The sequence below is a fragment of the Heterocephalus glaber genome, unplaced genomic scaffold (genome assembly GCF_053883595.1).
Source record: "Heterocephalus glaber isolate CG9 unplaced genomic scaffold, H.glaber_assembly_v1.0 deba00001452, whole genome shotgun sequence".
Taxonomy (NCBI): Eukaryota; Metazoa; Chordata; class Mammalia; order Rodentia; family Bathyergidae; genus Heterocephalus; species Heterocephalus glaber.
Genome location: NW_028258302.1, coordinates 6,303,105 through 6,327,219, shown reverse-complemented (window position 1 = coordinate 6,327,219; position 24,115 = coordinate 6,303,105). Strand labels below are relative to the sequence as shown.

Here is a 24,115-nt window from a genome sequence, read left to right as displayed (position 1 = left end):
CCAGCACTCTGGGAGGCTGAGGCAGGACTGCAAATTCAAGCCCAAACTAGGCAATTTAGCAACTTAGTGAGACCCTGTCTCAAAATTTTAAAAGGGCTATGTGGCTACCTGGGTTCAATCCCTAGTCCTACCCACCCAAAGATTTGACTGCCTCCAGGATCCCCAGCCAACTTATACAACTAATAGGGAAACTGCAAGATCTCCTAATCAATGGTTACATTTTATAGGGAAAATAAGTAAAAACCAAGTAGCCTGTCTCTATGATTTCACACATGGAAGATATGCTTATGAATAATATACCTTTAGAGGCTGAGGGTACAGCTAAGCAGTGGAGTACCTGTCTAGCTAACGATGAAGGCCTGGGTTTGATACTGAGCACTGCAATAATAAATAAAACACCTATTTTGTTTTGAGACAAGGCCTCACTATGTAGTCTAGGCTGGCCTTGAATTTGTAATCCTGCCTCAGCCTCCTTCACGCTGGGACCACAGGCATGTGCCACCATGCCCAGAAATAACACACCTGTTAATAGAGTACAAATGTATCTGTAGCAAATGCCAAACTATGAGAGGCAGAGGGATTTTTTTTGGTACCGGGGATTGAACTTGGGTCCTTGCACTTATGAAGCAGGAGCCGGAACCACTGAGCTAAATCCCCGGCCCTGAGAGGCAGAGGGATTTTAAGGTCTGTTGTGTGCTTTTCTGAGTCAAGGAAAGCCCAGAATCCTACTTCTTCCTCCCAGAAAAGGGGACAAACTGACGAAGAATATAGAAAGCTTCTAGGGTTTGTATGCTTTTCTTTAAAGAAACACTCTAGGGCTGTGGATTTAGCTCAGTGGTTCCGGTGCAAGGTCCTGAGTTCGATCCCCAGTATCAATCAATCAATAATAAATAAATAAATAAATAAATAATAAAATAAAATAAAGAAACACTCTACACAGAAGAAACTATTTCCTTAAAAACCCTGACATTAAGAGTTCTACTACCAGGGTGGGGATGTAGCTCAGTAGCACAGTACCTGCCTCACAAGTGCAAGGTCCTAAGCTCAATACCCAGTACTGGAAAGAAAAGAAAAGGAAAAAGAAAAAAAAAAAGAGTTCTGCTACCAAAGCCGAAGCCATCTAAAACTGTCAGTTTAAAAAAAAGAAGTTTTTTTGTGAACAAGAGTGAAAGCTGTTGCACATCTGACAAGGTGGACTTTTCCTGCTAACAGAATCCATTAGTATTCGGCTCTATGAACATCATCACAATGGACATACTTCTTACAAAGCCATGGATGGGTGTAAAGGACTAAGGCTAAACTCACTTCAAAAGATGAGGCCCCAAACCTTATCCCTAACACTGACTCACAGCAAGGGATTTAAATCAAATCAGTCTCCAATGCAGTGATTCTCAACTTGGTTTATCAGCCTCTTAGGGACTCTTTGGAAGGAAACCCCAATAAGTAGGCTGTACCCTAGAGTCTCTGGGGGTGGCACTCACCAGCATTTTTAGGCTTCCCAAGTGACTGGAATTTTTCAGTCAAGATAGGTGATCAAGGCATTAGGTAACAATCATCAGCATGTTCTTCAGCCCACTGACTCCACAAGGAAGGAAGTTCCTTTGGGGAGTGCTGGCTCTCACACTTTTTTTTTGGTACCCAGGGATCAAATTCAGGACCTTGCACTTGTGAGGCGCGGTGCCACTGAGCTAAATCCCTGGCCCCTCTCACACTCTTTCACTTCATTCAAGAACATTTTCTCTTCTGTTTTTGGTGTCCTTTTCTTTTCTTTCTTTTTTTTTAGGAGACAGGTTCTCTCTATGTAACTTAAGCTGGCCTTCAACTCACTATGTAGCCCATGCTGGCCTCAAACTCAGTGATCTTCCTGCCTCAGCCTTCCAAATGCTGGCAATACAGGTGTGTGCCACCATACCCAGCTTGATGTAATTTTTAGCCTTACTGTTGCCCTGGTGACTTCTGGAGCAATATTTAATCAGGTGAATACCAACAAAAAGATGGAAAAAGAAGGAAATTTCCATAAGGTATGATATGAATAAAAAGAATAAGTGAAAAAACAATCTCAGGTTTAAAAGTAAAGCATGAGAAGTCAAAACCTATGAATTTTATTTTTACAAAAGAATAAAAGTATCTATTTTAAAAGGACTGATTTAAACTTATGGTTTTCAGCTTCTCCTGTTCCTTGAACAAAAAACTGCTTCCAACTCAGAGATTTGAGATAGGTAATTATTAAATAAACACTCTACCTTCCCCCTGCAAAAAACCACTGAGCCAAGTTTCCCATTTTACTTATAGTAAACCACATTATTTTCAGTTAAGAATATTGGCAACTGCATGAAACATCATCAGATATGGAAGATACTATCAGCAGGAAGGGATGAGCTGTACAAAGGCATTATAAAAAGTCCCAGGAAGAAAATAAGGTGGTAAAAGCAACAATAGGAAAATAATAAAACACAAAATAAAGTAGGAGAAATGCCAGATATTTACAGCCTACATCAGAAATGTGGCTTGTGGTCTACGTTCAGCATAATACAAAACCCGAGAACGCACCTCAGTGGGGTCACAAATGTAGCTGGGGCTGGCCAGTTTGGGGGAGACATTCATTCTAAGGGAGAAATGCACGGAGAGCAACATGTGGGGATTACCACCACGCCTTGGTCTCCCTGCAGTTCTGCTTCTAAGAAAGACACAAAGCAAACGATGTCTTACAGAAGTGACTTGTCACCACATTTAGAACAAACTACTCAGTCACAGGCACTGGGTCTGGGAGAGCAGAGGTGGGCAGCCACGCACTCAGATGAGGGATGTTTATCTGTGTGAGGTCGGAGAAGGGAAGCAGGGCTCTACAGCCTGGACGCTTCTGTACTAATGAGTCTTCTAATAGTCCTGAAGAGAAAGAAACAAAAGTCCCACTTACTCTCCACAGAACACTGGTTTGACCCTAAGGAAAAAACAAATCTACCAAATAACTGTGCTGGGGAATTGTTCTGTAGCTAAAGATTGTATTTCAAATCTTATACAGTATTTCACATCTGAAAATGGCCTGTCTTCTGAAGGTCCATAAAGAGACATCAACTGAAACATCAATTCTGCTCTTACTAGACCACATAAACTCACCAGGAAAAAAAAGCTAGCAGCAACTATTTATTATTTAATCAAAGGGAATTATTTTTTCTTGCTGAGCATAGTGGTGCATGCTTGCAATAGCAGCATTCTGTGAGGTTGAGGCAGGAAAATCACAAGTTTGAGCCCAACCTGAGCAACTTAGTGATTTAGCAAGACCCTGTTTCAAAATTTTAAAAAAGGGCTAGAAATGTAGCTCAGTTCAAAGGCCCTGGGTTCAATTCCCAGTACCAAAAAAGAAACCCAAAAACAAAAACCAGAAAGTGTGACTTTTCTCTCTCCAAAATAAAAATAGCATCTAAAAGTTAAAAGTGTATACAGACAGACACACCAGACTTCAAAAGTGTGACCTACATTAGAAACACTAAAACTCTGAAGATGAGACATTTTTCTAATCATCTACAAAACTTCCAGCCTCTCTCAAGTGCTCTGACTGATACTTACAGCTCGTGGTTTTTTGTTTAACTTCAGATCAATCCTGTGATAGGAAAGATAAAAGACATGTGCATTTTAATTTACAGAAAAGGGGTCAACAATCAGCTACTGTATAGGGCACAAGCTATAACAAAGGCTACCTGGTTAAGTAAAATCCATATATTCTCCATTAGACTGCGTCTTATTTAGCTGTTTACCCAGGTATTACTAAGCAGGTATTAAAAAATATGAGCAGGGCTGGGGATTTAGCTCAGTGGTTCCACCTGCCTCGCAAGCACAAGGTCCTGAGTTCAATCCCCGGCACCCAAAAAAAAAAAATATATATATATATATATACACACACACACACACACACACACATACATACATACATACATACATACATACATATATATTGCCTTAGGGCAAACTTGGATGACTCAAGAAATGTACAGCAGTTACAAGTCATATACTTTTTTTTTTTTTTGGTACCGGGGATCGAACTCGGGTCCTTGCGCTTGCATAGCAGGTGGCAAAACCACTGAGCTAAATCCCCAGCCCTACAAGTCATATACTTTTAAAAAAAGTATTCCAAAATTACATGTGAAAGAGACTGGATTAAGAGGGCATGCTCTATGTTAACATGTTAGCTTTATAACTATATCACTGGAAATTACTGAGACACATGGTGATTAAGAGCAGGAAAGAGACTAGGAGTTCTATTTTTGGACATGAAACAGAAAAGAAATTAAATGAATTTCAATTTTTAAATGTTTCCAAAACAAAATATCAAAATCTTAAAACTATTAATTTCTTTATGAAGCAAAGACAGAAAATCAATTTAAATATGAATTAAAGTAAAGATTATCTATTTTTAAAGAAATTAAAATGCATAAAAGTGAAGTTTACTTAATTTTGCTTAAGTTATTAAATAAAATGTTACCTCCATCATGTTTTTCTGTTTTTAAAAAAAACTTCCCAGCCTAACCTAATATATACACCTACAATTAAACAGATAAACTATGGGTTAGAAAGGTCTCAAAAAGGCATACTGGTGTCTACACACTAAACAACACAGCACAAATACTAATTCAAATCAAACTTACTCAAAGTCATAATCAAACATGCCAGACGGGCTGAGGGGCAGCATTTGAAAGGAAGAAAGCAATAGAAATTAATACACTAATTGAACAAATTAGTCGATTAGCCACCCTAGCAAGATTTGTAGAAATCAAATCAGTTTTAAAAATTTCAAGCCATAGTTTCAAACATCAATGCACCAAAGATTCTGTGGTCAGGAGATTCCCTTCCCTCAATGGATTCCATAAGAAAAGAACAGACTATGCAAGGAAAGGTTATTTCATTAGAAAACTACAGGTAACTGCATCCCTTTTATTAGCTTCCAGATTCAGAGTTAGAACTTTTTAAATAGTTGTATTAAAAAGTATCATGTGGGCATTAGAAGAAACAGGAAAAAAAGTTTAGTCTTACAATGAAAGGTACGTATAACTCAGCATAGTACTTTCACTAAAATAAAGGACAAAAACATTTCAAACTTTAAGAACAGATTAAACATTTGGCAACTTTTTACTGCCATTCTATGCTCTAAAGTGCCCAGGAACGTGGTGCTCTTTGCTACCGCTTCCATCCTAGAAGCCAAGGTTGAATCAATAAACTTGAGCAGCAGAGTCATGTTCCAAAATCCAAAGATCAGTGCTACTCGGCCACCTGAGGTGGTGATAGCAGGCAGTTAACTGTCTAGAGAAATACCCAAATCTTCGAGGCCCTGTTAACGGAAAGGAAAGCCGACCCCCACAAGCACCCACACCTCCAGGATCTGGAAGGGAGTGGCACAGGGAGCACAGTTTGCTGCCATCTCCGCTGACAGATCAAGGTCTGGGCAGAGCTCCAAAGCAAACACTAACCCCAGGCATGACCCCAGCGGCTCAGCTGGCTCCAGGCCCTTTCAGACTGCAGGCAGGAGGTAAAGCACTGTGTAAACGGCTGCATTTGCCTCGAGACAATGTATGCAGGTGTGAAGTTGGAAGAAAGCTTAACTTCAGTATCCTCAGGTAATAGTAAGTGTACAAAGCTGGAATTTAAAAAGCGGTTTATTCTCAGGCTGTGTTCACAAGTTACAAAAGACTATAGCAGCTGAAGGTGTATTCTCACTGGTAGAATATGTGCTTAGCACGCATAGGGCCAAGTTCAATCAATCCCTAGCAACAGGAAAAAAATAGAGAAATAAAAATGAGCTGGGCATGGTGGTGCATGCCAGTAATCCCAGCCCTTGGGAGGCTGAGGCAGGAGAACTACTGCAAGTTCAAGGCTAGTTTGAACTACATAGTGAGACCCTGTCTCAACAACAACAACAAAATAATAAAATTTAAAAATGTATCTAGTTAATCAAAACATGGGTTTGAGTCAGGTATGATGGCACACCTATAATCCCAGTACTCTGGGAGGATGAGACAGGAGGATTTTAAATTCAAGCTCAGCCAAGGCAACTTAGTGACTTAGTGAGACCCTGTCTCAACATAAAAAATAAAAAAGGACTGGGGAGGTAGTTCACTGCAAAGGCTCTGGGCTCAGTCCCCGGCACCACAAAGTAAACTCAAGTTTGGTATAACAGTAAAAGCCTGTAAGAGCAGCTATGAGTTATTTCAATTTTTTTCTTTAAAGATGCTGGTACTTATTTTTCAGATGTCATATAAAATATAAGAATTCAGGGCCAGGGATTTAGCTCAGTGGTTACACCGCCTGCCTCGCAAGTGCAAGGACCCGAGTTCGATCGCTGGTACCAAAAGAAAAAAGAATTCAGAACACGGTGATTATTTATGAACATTAAAAAATTATTTGATAAACTTCATTATTCCAGAAGAAGGAAAACTCAAAAGTCATTTTCTTTCACTAAAGTACTATATTTACTTTACCACTAAACAGTGCCTGGCATATAAGTCCACAAATATTTGCTGAAATAGTTTACTATTGATTCTGATTACAAGGGGTAAGGCCACAAGGGAGGAACGAGTGCTATACTGGGTGCCAATTTACCAACAGGCAACACACTCCACCCCACAGCCCAATCTGTCAGGCCCAAGAAGACACCAGTTGGGGGTGAGGGGTTTAGAACAGACACAATTACTGACTAAAGACGGCAGGAATCCAAAAACCTTAACTGGACACTGAGGTACCACTCAGGCATCCTGAGGGAAAGCCAGTCAGCGCCACTCTCTTCTTTTGGGCAGGGCAAGTGCCTAAGCCAAGGGAGAAAAACAGTCAGATACAGAATCAGAAGGAAAAAAATACGATCTGCTTTCTGAGTAGAAAACATCATTTGTGAAAGCAATAACACTAAAGGTCTTTAGAAATACAGATGTTTTTATGGAAGGGGTTCATTTGTTCCCAGGGCCAGGAGAGGAAACAGTAAGGAAGTGTTTTTTTCTATGAAATTTACTGGAAACCTGCAAGAAAAAAGTTAAATTTAATGCTCCCTTTTATCAACCAGTTGATCACATCATTAGTGACAATGAGGTATTACCTGAAATAGACAGCTACCTAGAGATTACTGTATATTGACAATAATGGAAAAAGTCCCAGACACTTTCAAGGAATTTTCTCCCTACTCTAGACACCCTGAAAAAGGAAAGCAGCCATTACTTTAAAACAACACTGGCAATGCAGAACATAACATTTCATCCTTCTGACAATTTTAAAAATATTTTTTAAGGGGCTGGGTATATAGCTTAACAGTAAAGTGCCTGCCTAGCATGTAGGAACCCAGGGTTTCATACCCAACACTCAAAACAAAGTTTTATTTATTTATTTATTTATTTATTTTTATTTATTTTTTTTTTGGTACCGGGGATCAAACTCAGGTCCTTGTGCTTGTGCAGCAGGCGGCGAAATCACTGAGCTAAATCCTCGGCCCAACAGTTTTAAAATTAAATTAAGTATTTTTTCAGAAAATGGTTCTCTGCTGTTAGTGATAAGTTAGCACCAGTTCCATCATGGCAGTCAAATAACTTCGAGCCTTATCCCCACCAGCACCAGAAAGAAAGAAAAAAGCAATTTTTGTTATTTCTTACTACAGTTTTGAGATGAACATGGTGACTTTTGATGTGCAGAAAAACATTAAGCGGCAGCTTTGTCACTGTTTGGAGAAAATATTATTTCTGCAGTCAAAAAGAAAAAACACCATTACCATCAACAAAAAAAGTTCTTAGAATCAATTAATGGGAAAGAGGTTCAAACCAGTAAGATTTAATTCTACATTATCCCCATTCCAAATCCATAAAGCTAATAACAGTTTTAATACCTTGGCGCATGAAGGAATCTCCTACACATTTCTTTTTTGTTGTTGTTGTTGTTGTTTGGGGGTTTTGTTTTGTTTTTTGAGACAAAGTCTCAACTGTGTAGCTCAGGCTGGCCTTGAACTCACTATGTAGCCCAGGTTGGCCTCAAACTTATGGTGATCCTCCTGCATCAGCCTCCTGAGTGCTGGAATTACAGGTGTGTGTCACCATGCCCAGCTTGTTTTTTTATTTGTTTTGAGACAGGGTCTCACTATGTAGTTCAGGCTGGCCTTCAACTCACTATGTAGCCCTGGCTGGCCTCAAACTCATAGTGATCCTCCTGCCTCAGCCTCTCAAGTTCTGGGCTTATGGGCATGCACCACCACACTTGGCTCTACACGTTCCTGAAACAAAATGTAGAAGCAAACTGGAAGACAGGGAACACAGCCCATCCCTTGCATGCCCCTTCACCTCTTCAGCATGCAGGCTTCCACAACAAGAAGGACAAGAGTCAGATAAGAAAGACCCATTTCCATGCCTCCTGGGTTTACAGCCAGGACAAGATTCCTAGCTCCAGAAATGATGCATTACCCTCTTGGAATGATGTTATAGAAGTCACAATTATCTGAGCTCATAGCCCCCAGCATTATCACACAAACCCCAGACAGAGTGAATTCTAAAGTCCACTCTGGGTGACACCTGACCTCTTTGTCCACTGATATCCTTCCTATCTCATTAGGCACTGCAAAAAACATGGTGGACAAATGTTATCTAGGAAGGCACTCTCACGTTTTATAGGTTTTGTATTGTTTCCCAGTATTTGAAGTCAGCATATTGCAGAGAACTATAAAAACACAAGAATCATAAGTGATAGAAAAGCTTGTATTTAAAATCTTTTTGAAAGGCACATTAAATCAATTCTCATAAGAGTAGGCAGGGGTCAGGAGTAAGAGCAAAAGACTATCCCACTTTACCCAATATACACTAGTGTCATTTAGCAATACTATTACACAGATTCCATTTCTATTTCCCCTGTTTCTCTTCTGAAAGGATTCCAAATTCACAACATTAAACAATGTTCTTGGGGTCAGGGTTAGGGTTCTGCACTAGCAACAGTGGAAGGATGTCCTGAAGTCCTCCTTCAGGCTGACTTTACTGCCCACCAACTCCTCCCTTAAAACATTAGCTGGTTTCATTTGGAGCAAAGGAATTTCTGTCCATCCTGAAGTGTTTTCATTCCAGGACAGTCCCTTTACACCGACAATCATCGGAGCTGTGGGGGTGGGGTCCCTGCCACTGACCTGTGCCGGTTTTTATTCTTTCGTTTTTTATGGCTGCTATGATGACTCCCTGAGGAAGTGGAAGAAGCAGCCTTCTGAGGTTTCACTCCCTGAACAGATCCATCCAGATCCTCAGGGTCCTCCTGGCTGGGCTCATTTTCCTGATTGTGGAAGTCCGGAGAAGTATCACTTTCCGTCCCACTTCCTGGTTCCCCTGGAGGGAAGAAAACACAAGTTTCTCAAAGCCTCGTCAGTACTCCTCGGACTACCTGTCTGGCATCAGGAAAGATTCTGTGAGCACGAACACTGAGTGACAGGGAAGATACACACAAAGCATCAGTTACTGGAGTTCCTGAAAAACAAGTCACCTAAAATAGTGTGACCAGAGGCAACAGATCTAGGGACAGCTGGGAGATGGCAACACACAGGATAACCTCCTTACATAAAGGTTATTTAGACATAGAGTACACTGACAGGATTAATAATTATACAAAACAGCAACTGCAAGCATTAGGAAGGTCTCCAGGGGATGAGAAAATGAGCGTGGCAAAACTGTCTGCAGCTGGCCCTGGTTTCTTTCCCCAACCATACATGAATCCTGTCTTCCTCACAAGAAAAGGTGAATTGCCAAGAAAGGAGAAGCCCCACTCCATAAATTACTTCTAGAAGTCTAAGATTTTGTTTGTATTATGGTCCTAAGGATTAAATCCAGGCCTTCATACAAGAGCTTTACCACTGAGCTACATCCTCAGTCCAAGAATGTAGTTAAAAAGCAGTAAGAAAACTCTTCAGCTGACTACACTCCCAATTTAAAAACAATGTATCAAACAGAAGAAAATTCAAAAACAATTCATATGAATATTTACTTTTAAGAATATAATTGGGCCGGGGGTGGTGGCACACACCTATTATCCCAGCACCTGGGAGGCTAAGGAAGGAGGATTGCCATGAATTCAAGGCCATCCCTGACTATATAGAGAGTTCAAGACCAGCCTGGACTATACAGCAAGGCCATCTCAAAAAAAAGAATACAATTGGTAGAGCACTTGCCCAAGATGAACAAGGCCTTGGGTTTGATCCTCAGCACCACAAGGAAAAAAACAATTATGTTCTGATAATGTATTCTGGTTTTCCCTGAAAGGAATTTCTTGAATCTTTTTTTTGGTACCGGGGATCAAACTCAGGTCCTTGCGCTTGCGCCGCAGGCGGCGAAACCACTGAGCTAAATCCCCTGCCCTCTTGAATCTTTTAATAGATAAGGATGGGGGAAAGACTTTCACTTTATTTAGCTGATGATGTATCTGTTTATAAAAATCTTTATAAAAATGTATCTGTTTTTAAAAATCTTTATTTAACTGATGATGTATCTATTTATAAAAATTGTCAAAAAGGGTTATGTGGGCCCGGGCATTTAGCTCAGTGGTGCCAATGCCTGCCTTGCAAGCGCAAGGTCCTGAGTTCAATCTGTGGTACCAAAAAAAAAAGCCTAGGGATGTAGCTCAGCACAAAGGCTCTGAGTTTAATTCCTAGTACTACTAAAAACAAAATCAAAAAAGGATTTTAAAACTTACTACACAAAGCTCCAGTAATCAACAATGTGTGGCACTGGCATAAGGATAAACATATAGATCAAGGGAACAGAATTTAGAGTTCAGATAGAAACCCTTACATTTATGTCAAATGATTTTGGACAATGGTAATGAGACAATTCACTAAAGAATCTTCCCCCCGCCCCCAACAAATAGTGATGGACAACTGAATATTCACATGAAAAAGAATGAAGTTTGACCCCTACATCATTACCATAAAAACTAACTCAAATGGATCACAGGCCCAAATTTTAAAAAATTAAAACTAAAACTCTTAGAATCCATTGGGGAAAGCAGTGGTTTCTTGGATATGACCAAGGACATGGGACAAAAGAAAAACATATAAACATTATATCACTTACATAAAAACTCCAGAGTCAAAAACAATACCACCGAGAAATTGAAAAGACAATTCACAGGATGAGATGAAATATCTTCACATCATATACAGTATCTGGTATGATAAGGGACTCATATTCCACATATGAAGAACTCTAAGAACTCAATAAGAAATTAGCAAGAATAGGGCCAGGGATGTAGCTCAGCAGCACCGCGCCTGCCTGGCAAGCACAAGGTCTTGAGTTCGATTAGCGGTACCCAAAAAAAGGAAGTTAGCAAGAAGTCTGGCATAGTAGCACATGCCTGGAGTTCCAGCTACCCAAGAGGCTAGGACAAAATAAGCACTCGAGCACACAGATTCAAGGCCAGCCTAGGCAACATAATCATAATTCATCTCAAAAAAATAAGTAAAAGTGAGCAAAGGATTTGCTTTTATCTTCCAAAGAAGATACGAAATGGGGCCAGGGATTTAGCTCAGTGGTTCCAGCACCTGCCTCACAAGCACAAAGTCCCGAGTTCGATCCCTGGTACCAAAAAAAAAAAGAAGACATGCAATGACCAATAAGGCATCCAGAAGCATGTGTTAGGATAATACCAACCTATTAATGTGGGAATGTGGGTTACCTCAAATAGTTGGGACTGAAGTAAAATGAGCAGTAATCAACGTTTTTTATATTCATGTTTGAATCACTTGACTTATCACAATAAGAATGTATTACTTTTCTAGTTCAAAAACCTCTATAATAGAATAGAAAAAGATGAACCTAGAGAGAGATGTACGTTCAAGACAGCCCTGCTCCCATACTGAGCCAATCCCACTTTAATGTAGGTTTAAATAAAAGCAATTTCAGGGCCAGGGATTTAGCTCAGTGGCATGCCGTGCCTGCCTCACAAGTGCAAGGTCCTGAGGTTCAATCCCTGGTGCACCCCCCGCCCAAAAAAAAGCAATTTCTAAAAATGCGAATGGTGAAGTACTGGCTGGGGAAAGGAAAGGTTAACAGCCTGAGGCCACAAAAGCTTTGGCTCACAGGATGACAGCAAAGTAGGGACTAGGCACAGGGGGAGAGAGAATAACTAAAATGTGGGAGACACAGCTAAGCATGGTGACACATGCCTGTACCTCAGCACTCTGAGACACTGGGGTGGGAGGATCAAAAAGGTTAAGTCCAGCCTGGGCAACTTAGCTAGATCATGTCAAAAAAAAAAAAAGGCAAGTCAGATACAACAAATTTTGTTTATGCGGTAGTTCTAAGAAATAGACAGGCAAGCCCAGTTGTTAATGGAGTACTGCTAAGGAGCCCTGCTGCTAGGGAGAACGGAATGAACAGAGGGTCAGTCACACTCCACACTTCAGAGCAGCGTCCATCCAGCCAAGCCCTGCAAAGAACCAACTCACTTCTCTGAAGAAGTAACACGTGAGGCACCAACAGATGTCCCAGAGGACCAATGTGGGCATCAAAACCATGGGAGACAGAGATTATTCAGGACAAGCTTCACTGACAGGATGAATTAAAACTGGACTGAAGGATGGAGATGCAGTTCAGCAGTGAGCTTGCAGAGTGTGAGTTGTTCTCTAGCACCACAAAAAACATTCTAAAAATTAAAAAAAATAAAAAGGAAATAAAGCTTTGAAAATGAGAAGTCAAAATAAGAACAAAAAACAGCATAAACCAAGGTGCAAAAGTGAGAAAACATAAGGTATATTTGGGACAAATGAATCACAGTTATCTCTTAAACAGAGCGCCTGAGAAATAAAAAGTAAAATGCAGAGACAGGTTACGAAAGTCATAAATGTCAGACAGATTTTATCCAAGGAGACAGTTCCAATGAGGTCACAGTTAAGAGAAATGACTTATGCCTGACCTTTTGAGCCTGTTTCTCCAAAAGTAAAGTAAGAATTCTCCCTCATGTGTCAAACATTTTTGAGCGTCTCTTACTAGGGGAAGCATGAGCTGTCCAAGGGCTAGAGCAATTTTCTCCTCTCATGGAGCTTGCCATCTATATCTACCTTCAAGGGGCAACTCTAAGGAGTAAAGAAGGTAATGAAAATAAGGTACTGGCTTAGTATAAGCATCTACATCTCAAAAGCCTTGAGATCTACAAATGTATAAGTTAAAGTCTAAGTAAAGTGAAGAATACTTACAGTAAACAGTTGGAAGAGGACATAACAAGGGAAGCTATTAGGACTTTCTGAACAGAGGAATGACATAAAAATATGATGCGCTTTCTGGTGTATAAGGACAGGGAGCTAAGGAGACTAAATATTACTAAAATACAAAATGAAGCTGGGTGTGGTAGCACACATTACCCAGTTGCTCCAGAGGCTGAGGCAGGAGGATTGCTATGGGATAGCCTGGGCAATCTGGTGAGACCCTGTCCCAAAATTTAAAAAGCGGCTGGGGATGTAGCTCAGTGGTAGAGAAGCCTGGGTTTAATCCCCAGTACCACTGCGGGGACAGAAAGAGACAGAGAACCTATCTTAAAAAGGGCTGAGTGGGGCCAGGGATTTAGCTCAGTGGTGCCACAACTGCCTCACAAGCGGAAGGTCCTAAATTCGATCCCCGATACTGGAAAAATTAAAAAAAGGGCTGAGGATGTAGCTAGTGGTAGAGCACTTGCAAAAACAAAACAATAATCTTCCTGAGCTCATAAAAGCAGCAGGCTACAGCATCTCAAAGTCCAGCACCAAGTTAAGCAAACAAATGAATGATGTGTGAAAGACATTGTGAAAGACACTAAGTTTGTTTCTCATTGATATAAAAACATGCAACTCATTTTTTTAGAGCAAAGACCATCAGATTTTGATTAATTTGATAACTCCACACCCTTGGAAGGCAACTTATTAAAAGGAAGGAAAACTAAACCAGGTGTGGTGGCGCACACCTGTAATCCCAGCGCTAGGGAGGCTGAGGCAAGAGGATCACCGCCAGTTTGAGGTCAGCCTGGGCTACACATTGGGTTCAAGACCAGTGGGTTCAGGACAAGCAAGTTCCTGGGTCAAAATACCTAACAAATACGTAGATAAAAAAGGAAGGCTATTAAAGGCAGTTACTTAAGATCAGCACAAAAAGTTTAAAGGAGGAAAGGAAGATACCCAGAACACTTAACCACTGGAATGATATAAATGTTCAGAGATTTGGTTTAATGAAGGTTTCAGAGAAGCCAGGTAAAACAAACAACAGACTGCTGAACCTTTAAAGGAAATGAGATAAAAATCTGCCTGTTCTCTTTTTCTTTTACTTTATTCTTTTTATAAAAATATACAATGCTTCACAAATTTGCATAAAATTTCTCTTTGGGGACCATGCAAATCTATTCTTTCTAGAATGAGTATACATGAAGCCCAATGAAGCAGAAAGTAATGCATTTTTGAAGAAAATTTTCAGAATGGTTTAAAAAAAAAAATGCCCAAACTGCAAAACTCTAAAACCCTCGAAATCTAAGAAGATGTAACGGAAAATTCTAAGAGAAAAGAATGTTTTATTCCCATCAAAGGTCAAAGGTACTATAAACACAGGACTCATTCTACCAGGCTTGTTTTTCAGAAATTCTGAAGCACTGAACAGATTCTGTATGAAGGAAAAAAGAGTGAGAAGCAAAGATGCCCATTCCTCTCATGCACTTACAGCTTGGTAGGAGTCACCTGGGTCTTCCAGGGACCCTCAACCCTTCAACCTGGCTTAAGGAAATCCAGGCACACCTAGCAGAAACAAACTTTAATCTTCTCTAGAAGGCAGCTCCTTCATCCCCACCCTCAGATTACTTTATTAAGACAATCCATACACATGGGCTCCACTTCTATGGAGTCAACTAACCACAGACAGAAAACAGTCAGAAAAAAAGCATCTGTAAAAACAAACAAACAAAAAAAAAGCATCTGTACTGAAAATGTACACTTTTTGTCATTATTCACTAACCCACACAGTACAACTACTATTTATGTAGCATTTATGTTGCATTAATTACTAAGTAATCTAGAGACAATTTAGAGTATACAGAGGGGTTAGTGATATAGTTTGGTGGTAGAGTACTTGCTTAGAAAACAGGAGGTCCTGGGTTCAAATCTCAGCACCATAAATGAATAAAGAAATAAAGTATTCAGGAAGATGTGTAAGTTATACGCAAATGCTATTCCATTCAATTAAGGAAGTTGGATTGAAGATGTAGCTCAGTTGGTAAAGTGCAAAATTAGACTTCACAAATAAACAGAAACAGAAACAGGTTCTGAAAGGTCTCAGATTTAAATTAGACTACAGAACGGGCCGGGGATTTAGCTCAGTGGTTCAGCCGCCTGCCTTGCAAGCACAAGGTCCCGAGTTCAATCCCCAGTATCAAAAAATTAATTAATTAATTAGACTACAGAACAACAATGCTTACTAAAAGAAATTATCAACCTAAATAACAGCAAGAGATTCTCCAATGATTAATAAAATTTTTAGGAATAGCAGGCCATTCCAAAGGAAGTATGTGGGATATGGTAAACTATGAGATATTCAAAGAGCTTGAAACAAAGGAATGAGTGTTTAAGGCAAAATGAGGACTACATACGTTTTTTTTTTTCCTCTCTCTCTCTTTAGGTTTTTTGAGACAGAGTCTCGCTCTGCAATTCAGGCTGGCCTCAAACTCACTGGGGTCCTCCTGGCTCAGCCTCCCAAGTGCTGTGACTACCTGGCAAGTTATTCTGAATCAACTGTCCTTGGCTCTAAAGATCAACAACAAGGATAGCAGCTGGGTGCCTTTGCACACACCTATATTCCCAGCTACTCAGGAGGCTGAGGAAAGAGAATTAGAAGTTCAAGGCCAGTCTGGGCAACTAAGTGAGATCCTGTCTCAAAACAAAACAAAACAAATACAAGGGCATGAGTATAATCCAGTAATAAAAGCTTGAAGTCCTGTGTTCGATCCCTAGTACTGCTCAAAAATTTTTAAATAATAAAAGTTCTGTCAACCCAAGGCTAGGCAGCAGTTGCTGGACAGATGTCCCTGCAGAAGTTTTTCTGTGTGAAATGGCGGTGGCCTTTGTGCAAGGCTGTGGCTCTGGTAGCTTTCTGCGGTCGTTCTTATTATCAAAGACACGTGCATGAGACTCTCTCCTTCATCACCTGGGCTTTATTTTGTTGTTGTTAGGGTTGACAAATGACTACTTTGAATCTGACTATTTTTACAAAGTAAAAGACAAGTTTGAAAAATAAATGCAGAGAAAACTATTTAAAAACTAAATAGATTTTTAAAATAACTAAACAATCTGGAAATTAAAAATGCAAATGTAAAGATTTAAAATCAAGGGGTGTTTAATAGCAGATTGGCTACAGATAAAGACAATCAGTGACCGAGCCAGGGATTTAGCTCAGTAGCATTGTGCCTGCTTCACAAGCTCAAGGTCCTGAGTTCAATCCCTGGTATTGAAAAAAAAAAAAAAAAAAAAAAGACAGTGACCTGGTAGATATGCCAGAAATGAAAGTGTTCATTCATAAAGTACAGAGACAAAAAGACAACACAGCACAAAATAAATACATGAGAAGGTCTAAACACATTTAACCAGAGTACCAGAAGAGGAAAAAGGGCACAGAGCAAACAATCTTTTGATAGAAGAGGTGGAATCTGCGAGAACTGATGCAAAAGACCAAACCAGTTTCAAGAAATCCAGTGCTGCATACCTGTAACCCCAGCACTCTAGGAAGCTGAGGCAGGAGGACAGCAAGTTGAAGTCCTGCCTTGATAACTCAGCCAGACCATGACTAAAGAGACAAGGAGGAGCAGGCTGGGGATGTAGCTTAGTGTAAAGGCCCTGAGTCCAACCTCCAGCACTGCCCCAAAAAAGAGAAGAGAGAAGGGGCAAGAAGAAGAGGAAGAGGAAGAGAAAAGTTCAGTGAACTATAATTTAGCCATTAAAAAGATTTTTGTGGCAACATGGGTGAGCCTGGAGGCTATTATGTAAATGAAATAAGCCAAGCACTAATGAAAAATAAAGGAAGCATGATCTAATTTGTGGACTCAAGCCAGGCATGGCGGCACATGCCTGCAGATCCAGCATTCAGGAGGCTGACGCAGGAGGATTGCTTTGAATTCGAGGCCAGCCTGGGAGACATGGTGAATTCAAGGCCAGCCTGAACTACATAGCAAGAGCTTGTCTCAAAAAAGAGTCAACCTCATAGAAGAATGCTGGTTACCAGAGGCCTGTGGGGGAGGCAGTGAGCTGGGGAGAAGTCAGACAATAAGTACAAAATTACAGATACTAGGAAAACATTTCTTTTCTTTTTGGTACCAGGGATCAAACTCGGGTCCTTGCGCTTGCAGCACAGCAGGCGACGAAACCACTGAGCTAAATCCCCCGCTAGGAATACATTCTAATGTTCTACTACACAGTATAGCAAATATGGTTAGCAATAACGCATTATTATTATTAATATATTGTATGCTATTAAAAACAGCTAGAAAAATTGGCTGTTTTGACCACAAAGAAATTATAAATGTTTGAAAATACTCAAATATGATTACACATTATAAACATGTAATGAAACATCACATACTATATCCCATAAACATGTGTAATTATGTGTTAATTAAAAATTAAAATACAAATAACCCAGGCATGATGGGGCATGCTTATAACCCTAGCACTCTAGGAGGCTGAGGCAGGAGGAGGAGGATCATAAATTTGAGCCTAGCCTGGCTAACTTAGCAAGACTCTGTCTCAATGGTTTTAAAAAAAAAAAAAAAATGGGGAGGGGGCTGTTTTGGGAAAGGGTCTCGCTATTTAGCCCAGGCTGGCCTCAATCTCACAGTGATCTTCCACTCAGGGTGATGCCACCATGCCTAGCGATAAAAAAGAAAAAAAATTTTAAAGAGCTAGGAAGGTAGTCCATTGTGAAGGCCCTATTTTCAACCCCCAGTACCACAAAGAGGCAGGCAGGCAGAGGAAAGCAATAGGGAGTGGTAATGGTGGGAAGAAAGCAACAGAATCACCGCAGAGGGGCTCTGACAATTTGAATTAATGAAAGTCAGTATTTATGTAATCCTCTGTATTGTTTTATTCCATAAGGAATGTAAGGCAGCCTACCAATATTCATGGAATGAAATCCAATTAAAAAAATTAAAAATTAGAAGAGTAAAGCAGTAAGAAATAGGAAAGGAAGGCCGGGGATTTAGCTCAGTGGCATCGCACTTGCCTCACAAGTTCAAGGTCCTGTGTTTGATTCCCCAGTACCGCCAAAAAAAAAAGACATAGGAAAGGAAAGTAAGATGGAAACAGTAGGGCTGGGGATTTAGCTCAGTGGTTCTGCCACCTGCTTTGCAAGCGCAAGGTCCCAAGCTCGATCCCTGGTATCAAAAAGAAAAAGATGGAAATAGTACAAAGATTCATTCCCAAAAGGCATGCTGTATATCCCTTCCTTGCTCGAGAACTATAAATTTTGCTTTAAACATTTTAGCATCCACACAAAGGGGGAAATACTCAAACAAGACTTTAAGTAAAAAATAGTTGTTCAGGAAAAATTGTTCCTAAAAGAGATGACAGATTAGTAGTGATAATAAACATCTGCAACATATATTACAATGTACGATGACATATTTTAGAGGACCAAAGTATGATTCAGCAAAAATAACTATGGGAAAATCCAAGAAACACCAATTATAGTGCATTCCAGGCGTGTGGCTCAATCCAGACTAGGTTTTAGAGGAACAGGTGACCTGCATATATTTTGGAAAATCTTCAATACATAAGTGCCTGCCTCAGTCAACTTCTGAAAGCAGTGACGTCACAGGTCTTTTCCTGCCAAGTGCCTGGGTACAGCTACACTGTGTGAATAAACAGGTATAAAACCACCTACCAAAGTAGCAGGTAAGGGCCAGGGATTTAGCTCAGTGGTTCTGGCGCCTGCCTCGCAGGCGCAAGGTCCCGAGTTCGATTCCCGGTACCAAAAAAAAAGAGAAAGAAAAATGACATAATTTGTTTACAAAGTAAATGATATCTATTCTCCATTTTATATTTAAGAACACACAGGTACATACTTAAGATCCCCTGAGCACTGGGGATTTATTTGGCATGTTAGAAATTTTCCATAAAAATTTTTTAGTTAAAAAAATAGTTCCCTAAGTTAAGACTTAGCAGGAACAAAGACAAAGCTTTGCATGTCTGAGTGGCTAAAGGTACCTTCCTATGCAAGGAGAGACCAGAAGGGAATGGAAGTTTCTTCCTCAAAAGAAAGGCATGAATAGGGATGCCCAAAAGGCTTCCCAACTTCTAGAAACAAGAGGAGAGAGCACAGATGCAGTCCTCAGATACACACGGAAAAGTAAACTTAGGGATTGTGGTAGCTTCAACATAAACTGACAAGGAAAGGAAAAGCATACACTTACTCTTTTCAATGAGCTGGTCCTGAACTCCTGCCAATGCACTTACTGCCTAAAAGAAAAGCCACTGGTTACTAAAAAAGTGACCACAGGCCTCAGGAGACCACTCCCAGATAGGAAGGAAGAGAAAGGAAAACACATTCTCAACAATAGGCCACAGAAAGATCCCCACACACCACACCACTTACAGCTGCCGATGTAACTGAAGATTTACTGAAGAGCCGCTCAGCTTCCTTAAACTTCCGGTTCCTTCGGTCATTTTTGCTATTGGAATTTCTAAAACATAGAGAAAAAATTCATTCTAAGCATCAAGTTGTACATATGGTTTAAGCTTGTGATGCCTTGCACAGGGGCAAGGAACTCAACTCTTTAGAAATGCCCCAATCCACTTGGACTGCCCCCTACGACCACTACGCTGAATGCTCCCAATGTATGGTATGTGTGTGATGAGATTATTTTAGGTGATTCACAAACATTATTTATTTTCTTTTTAAAGGATTCAGGGGACCAGGAAACATGACAGGTCACCAGAATATAAAGCAATACTCCCCAGTCCAAACCCCTCCTCATTCTATTCTAATATGCATTTATTTTAATGCTTATTATTAAAAATGACTAGCATAGCTGGGTATGGTGGCACACGCCTATAATCCCAGGACTCTGGAGGCTGAGGCAGGAGGATTGCCGTGAGTTGGAAACTAGTCTGAACTACATAAGGAGACCCTGTCACAAAAAAACCATACCACGAGCCAGGGATTTAGCTCAGTATCGCTGCGCCGGCCTTGCAAATGCAAGGTCCTGAGCTCGATCCCCAGTACCAAAAAAAAAAAAGAAAGAAAAATGATTAGCACAGGACTGTGAATGTTGCTCAGTTTGTAGAATGCTTGCCCAGCACATGCAGGGAAGCCCTGGATTCAAACCCCAGTATCACAACAAAACAAAAATGACTGCCAAGCAAGGTGACACAAAGGACTTTTTCTCTTTTCTTTTTTTTACAGTACTGGGGAATGAACTGAAGGGTACTCTGACACTAAGATATATCCCATGCCTTTTTTATTTTTTCCTTTTGAAAAAGGGTCTCGATAAGTTGCCCAGGTAGGAACTCAAATTTCAGATCCTCCTGCCTCAGCCTCTTTAACTCTCCTGTATCTTAAAACTAAAGAGAACCTGACATGTTGGCATAGACCTAAAATTCCACCAATCAGGAGGCTGAGGTAAAGATCGTGAATTCAAGGATAGTGTGGCTCACAAAAAAACTAGCCAAGAGTGGTGGCACAGCCTATAATCCCAGCACTCTGGGAGGCTGAGGCAGGAGTGTGGAAAATTCAAACAGCCTGAATAATTTAGTAACTTAGGGAAACCCTGTCTCAAAAAATTAAAAAATGCCAGACATGGTGGTGCATGCCTGTAATCCCAGCACTCTGGACTCTCGGAGCCCTGAGACAGGAAGATCACAAGTATGAGCCCAGTCTGGGGAACATGACGACTTAGGGAGATCCTGTCTCAAAATTTAAAAAAAAAAAAAAAGGCTAGGGATGTAGCTAAGTGTGGAGGCCCTGGGTTCAATCCCCAGTACCATGGGGTGTGTATATGTGTGTGTGTTATGGGTGGGTATGCACCTCACTGGTAAGCTGCTTGCCTAGCATGTAGGAGGTCCTGAGTCTAATCCCCAGCAGTGGAAAAACAATAACAACAATAAAAAACAAAGTAGAAAAGCATTTTGGAGAAAACTGAGGAAATCTGAACAGAGGCAAGTATTAGGCGGTACTATTAATATGGCGTTCAAGGGCCGGGAATTTAGCTCAGTGGCACCACGCCTGCCTCGCAAGGGCAAGATCCTGAGTTCGATTCCTGGTACCAATAAAAAAAAAAAGAAACATGGTGCTCATTTTCTCCATACCATCACTGTGGTTAGGTCAGAGAAATGTTCTTGTTCTCAGGAAATGATGCTCATGTGCAAAGTCTCATGGTATCTGCATCTATGTTCAAATGGTTAGCAGGAAAATAATATATAGGGGAGAGGGATGTAACTGTGAAGGAGGAACAGAAGGGAGACCTTTGTGGTGATGGAATAGCTCTGTATCGTGACTGCGGTTACCTGAGTCTATACATGTTATAAGATGCCACAGAACTGGGCTGGGGATGTAGCTCAGTGGAACCGTGCCTGCCTCACAAGCACAAGGTCCTGAGTTCGATCCCTGGTGTGTGTGCGGGGGGGTGTCACAGAACTATATATACACATTGTACCAATGTCAATTTCTGGGTTTTGATAATGTATTAGTTATATGAAATGCAACCACTGGCCAAAACCGGGTGAAGGGTATATGAGGCCTCTTTGTACTACTTGTGCAATTTCCTATGAATCTACAATTATTTCAAAAGTACAAGTCTTAAAAGTTTTCATATATTATAGGAAGACTGCGGACCTGTGCAAGAGCATAGATGTGGCAGCATGTTAACAGTGAAAACAGATGAAGGGTACCAAGTGTTCATGTCCTATTTTCTTTCAATTCTATAGATCCAAATACTTTGCAAAAATTAAGAAATTTTTACAAACTAGTGTCACCAAGCAAATAGTGGCACACTTGCCAAATGGGTATGGCAAAAACTAAGGGTAGAACTAGTGACAGATTAAAATGTGGAAAATACTAACAGAGTGCTCTTGTGTCAGGTGCTATCAGTACTACACATATTTCATTAAACCTCACACAACCCTGTGCCACAGGTCCTAACTCTTCCTGTATATAGATACCGGCTTGTTCAAGGTTACACAGTGAGGTAGTGGCGGAGCCAGGATTCAAATTCAAGCCCAGACCTCTTTCCACACCACCATTTTACTACCACCTACCTGCAAAGTTCTCTCCAAGAATATACAGTCCTACAATACTGCCAAGGCACAAGACAAACACTGGCTTGACACTCACTTTTGGTTGGTCAGATACCGATCCCAGCCACGAATAATATTGCCATACATCTGAGTGTCTTCTAGGTAGCTTCCTTCAAAAGCATAGATCTGTCTCTCCAAGTTTGCCAGTGTCTCCTAAGATGAGAAACAAAACATGGAAAAAGCTTTTTAAATGTAAACATTAAATATGAACAGATTGGAATCTTGGTATTAGACTTGTAAATCCACCCTCACCCACAATGAACCGTCTTTGGGGAAAAATGGATATGGAGAAGGCCAGGCTGTCCAGGCTTAAGACAGTCCTTTCGGGGATGATGGGCCCCTTTAAGAATACAATGGAATGTATGGAGCCTGTCCTCGGAAAAACGCACACGTGCAAAATTCTGCGTATACTTGAGAGAGAAGGGTGGGCGTTAAGAACCGGACTGGGGCAGAGCGTGGGCAGCCTCCACTCCCACTCACTAGGGTGTCAGCACCAGGAGAGGCAAGGGTGAACAACCTTCCAGCAACGCTCTCCCCTCCCCGTAGCCTCAGAAAGGCCGCGGCGCCCGGCTGCCGGTTGCCATGGAAACCCAGGGGGACGGGACAGCGCCAGGTGAGCCGGTCCTCCCCCGCGCGCAGGCCCTAGCGCAGGGCGGCGAGCGCTCAGCCTCCAGTGTGCCCGGGACCCCGCGTGCACGTCACAATTCCCAATTCCCCGCGATGATCCTCTCCCTTTCCCTGTCGCCAGATGTTCACAAACACCGCACACCCCAGCCCACTGAAAACCCCATCCGAAGGACGTACCCGCACCGAAACGGACTAGCGCCCTCATCCTCCGGAGGCCAGGCTGGGCGTCGGGGTTCCCCTCCCACAGACGCCTGCTGCACACCCAACAACCCCGCCCGCACGCGCCGCGGCCCCGCCACGCCCGCGGCCCCGCGCGCTCCCGGCGCCCGGCCGGCCGCTCCCCACCCCCACCGCGCCGGCGCCCGTTCCCGCTCCCGCCACCGAGCCGCAGGCCGGGAAGCCGAGCCGCCCAGCGCACCCGGGCCCCGCCGCCGAGCTCTTCCCCGGAGGAGCGGACGGCCAGTGCGGCGGACGCGCCGCCCCAGCCCCTCACCGCCAGCTCCTGCTTCCGCTTCACGAGCTCCGCCAGCTCCCGCCGGGTGTCGGGGATCTGCGGCGGGGCCGCCTTGTTGTGCATCGCCATGTTGGGCTGGAGCGGCGGCGGCGGCGCGAGGCTGGGGGCGGGTCCTTTGTGTGTGTTGCCGCCGCGCCCACCAGGGGGCGCCCCGCGCGTTGCGCCTGCGCGCGCGGCTTCCGGCCAGGCTCTGGCGCGCGAACCTTCCAGTTCGGACCGGTCTGCCTGCTTGGTGTCAGACGCTCACGGACACTGTAGTTCCCCAGCCGAGCTGCTACTTCAGCCTCCTAAGTATCCCGTGTGCCCCACCTCACTGAACGCCTTCCTACATCCATTGAATTGCCGAAGTCAGAAACCTGGGTACCATCCTCGCTCTCCACCCGTATTGAGATCCGATGAAAAACCGAGGTCTGTGGGCTGCACTCAGGAAGACATCGCAATCCATTGCTTTTATTTGCCCTCTGCCACCAACTTGGTTTATTCAAGGCCTCCCCATTTTTGGCCACATTATTCTAACAGTCTCCTTATCTCCACTGTTTATCCCATTTAGCCTATTATTCACAATGGTGCCAGAATAACCTTCCCAAAGCAATGTGATGTCTCCCCCATTTTTAAAGCCTCAGTGGCTTCCCCTCGCCCTTTAGAGTGTGTAAAGTGGCTAAGGGCACAAACTGGAGCCAGAACAATCATATTCA

At 42.0% G+C, this 24,115-nt stretch overlaps 1 protein-coding gene across 10 annotated transcripts; it reads right to left on the bottom strand.

The window, feature by feature from the left end:
- Nucleotides 1-1,728: 1,728 nt before the first annotated feature.
- Nucleotides 1,729-23,579, bottom strand: Meaf6 (MYST/Esa1 associated factor 6). Of its 10 annotated transcripts, none has more exons than XR_015452734.1 (9): nucleotides 23,400-23,557; nucleotides 22,317-22,432; nucleotides 19,581-19,668; nucleotides 19,399-19,444; nucleotides 9,134-9,326; nucleotides 5,029-5,064; nucleotides 4,481-4,538; nucleotides 3,568-3,601; nucleotides 1,729-2,886 (listed from the first exon to the last, which is right to left on the bottom strand). XR_015452734.1 is itself a non-coding variant. In XM_021263356.2 (8 exons), the coding sequence occupies exons 1-8, from the start codon at nucleotides 23,487-23,489 to the stop codon at nucleotides 2,878-2,880; spliced, it is 681 nt and encodes a 226-aa protein (XP_021119015.1). In that variant the 5' UTR covers nucleotides 23,490-23,562; the 3' UTR covers nucleotides 1,729-2,877. The 10 variants fall into 10 exon arrangements, 6 of the variants coding, with proteins under 6 accessions (XP_021119015.1, XP_004851038.2, XP_004851039.2 ...); XR_002397051.2 differs by having other exon boundaries at nucleotides 2,704-2,886; nucleotides 23,325-23,565; XM_021263356.2 differs by lacking the exons at nucleotides 4,481-4,538; nucleotides 5,029-5,064 and adding an exon at nucleotides 4,644-4,673 and having other exon boundaries at nucleotides 23,325-23,562.
- Nucleotides 23,580-24,115: the final 536 nt, after the last annotated feature.

Coding starts and splice junctions, on each gene's coding strand:
- Meaf6 (XM_021263355.2), bottom strand. CDS start 23,489: ATGGCGATGCACAACAAGGCGGCCCCGCCGCAGATCCCCGACACCCGG. Junction 19,669..22,316: donor CGGTATCTGACCAACCAAAA/GTGAGTGTCAAG, acceptor TCTATGTTTTAG/AAATTCCAATAGCAAAAATG. Junction 6,795..9,133: donor AAGAATAAAAACCGGCACAG/GTCAGTGGCAGG, acceptor CCCTTGGCTTAG/GCACTTGCCCTGCCCAAAAG.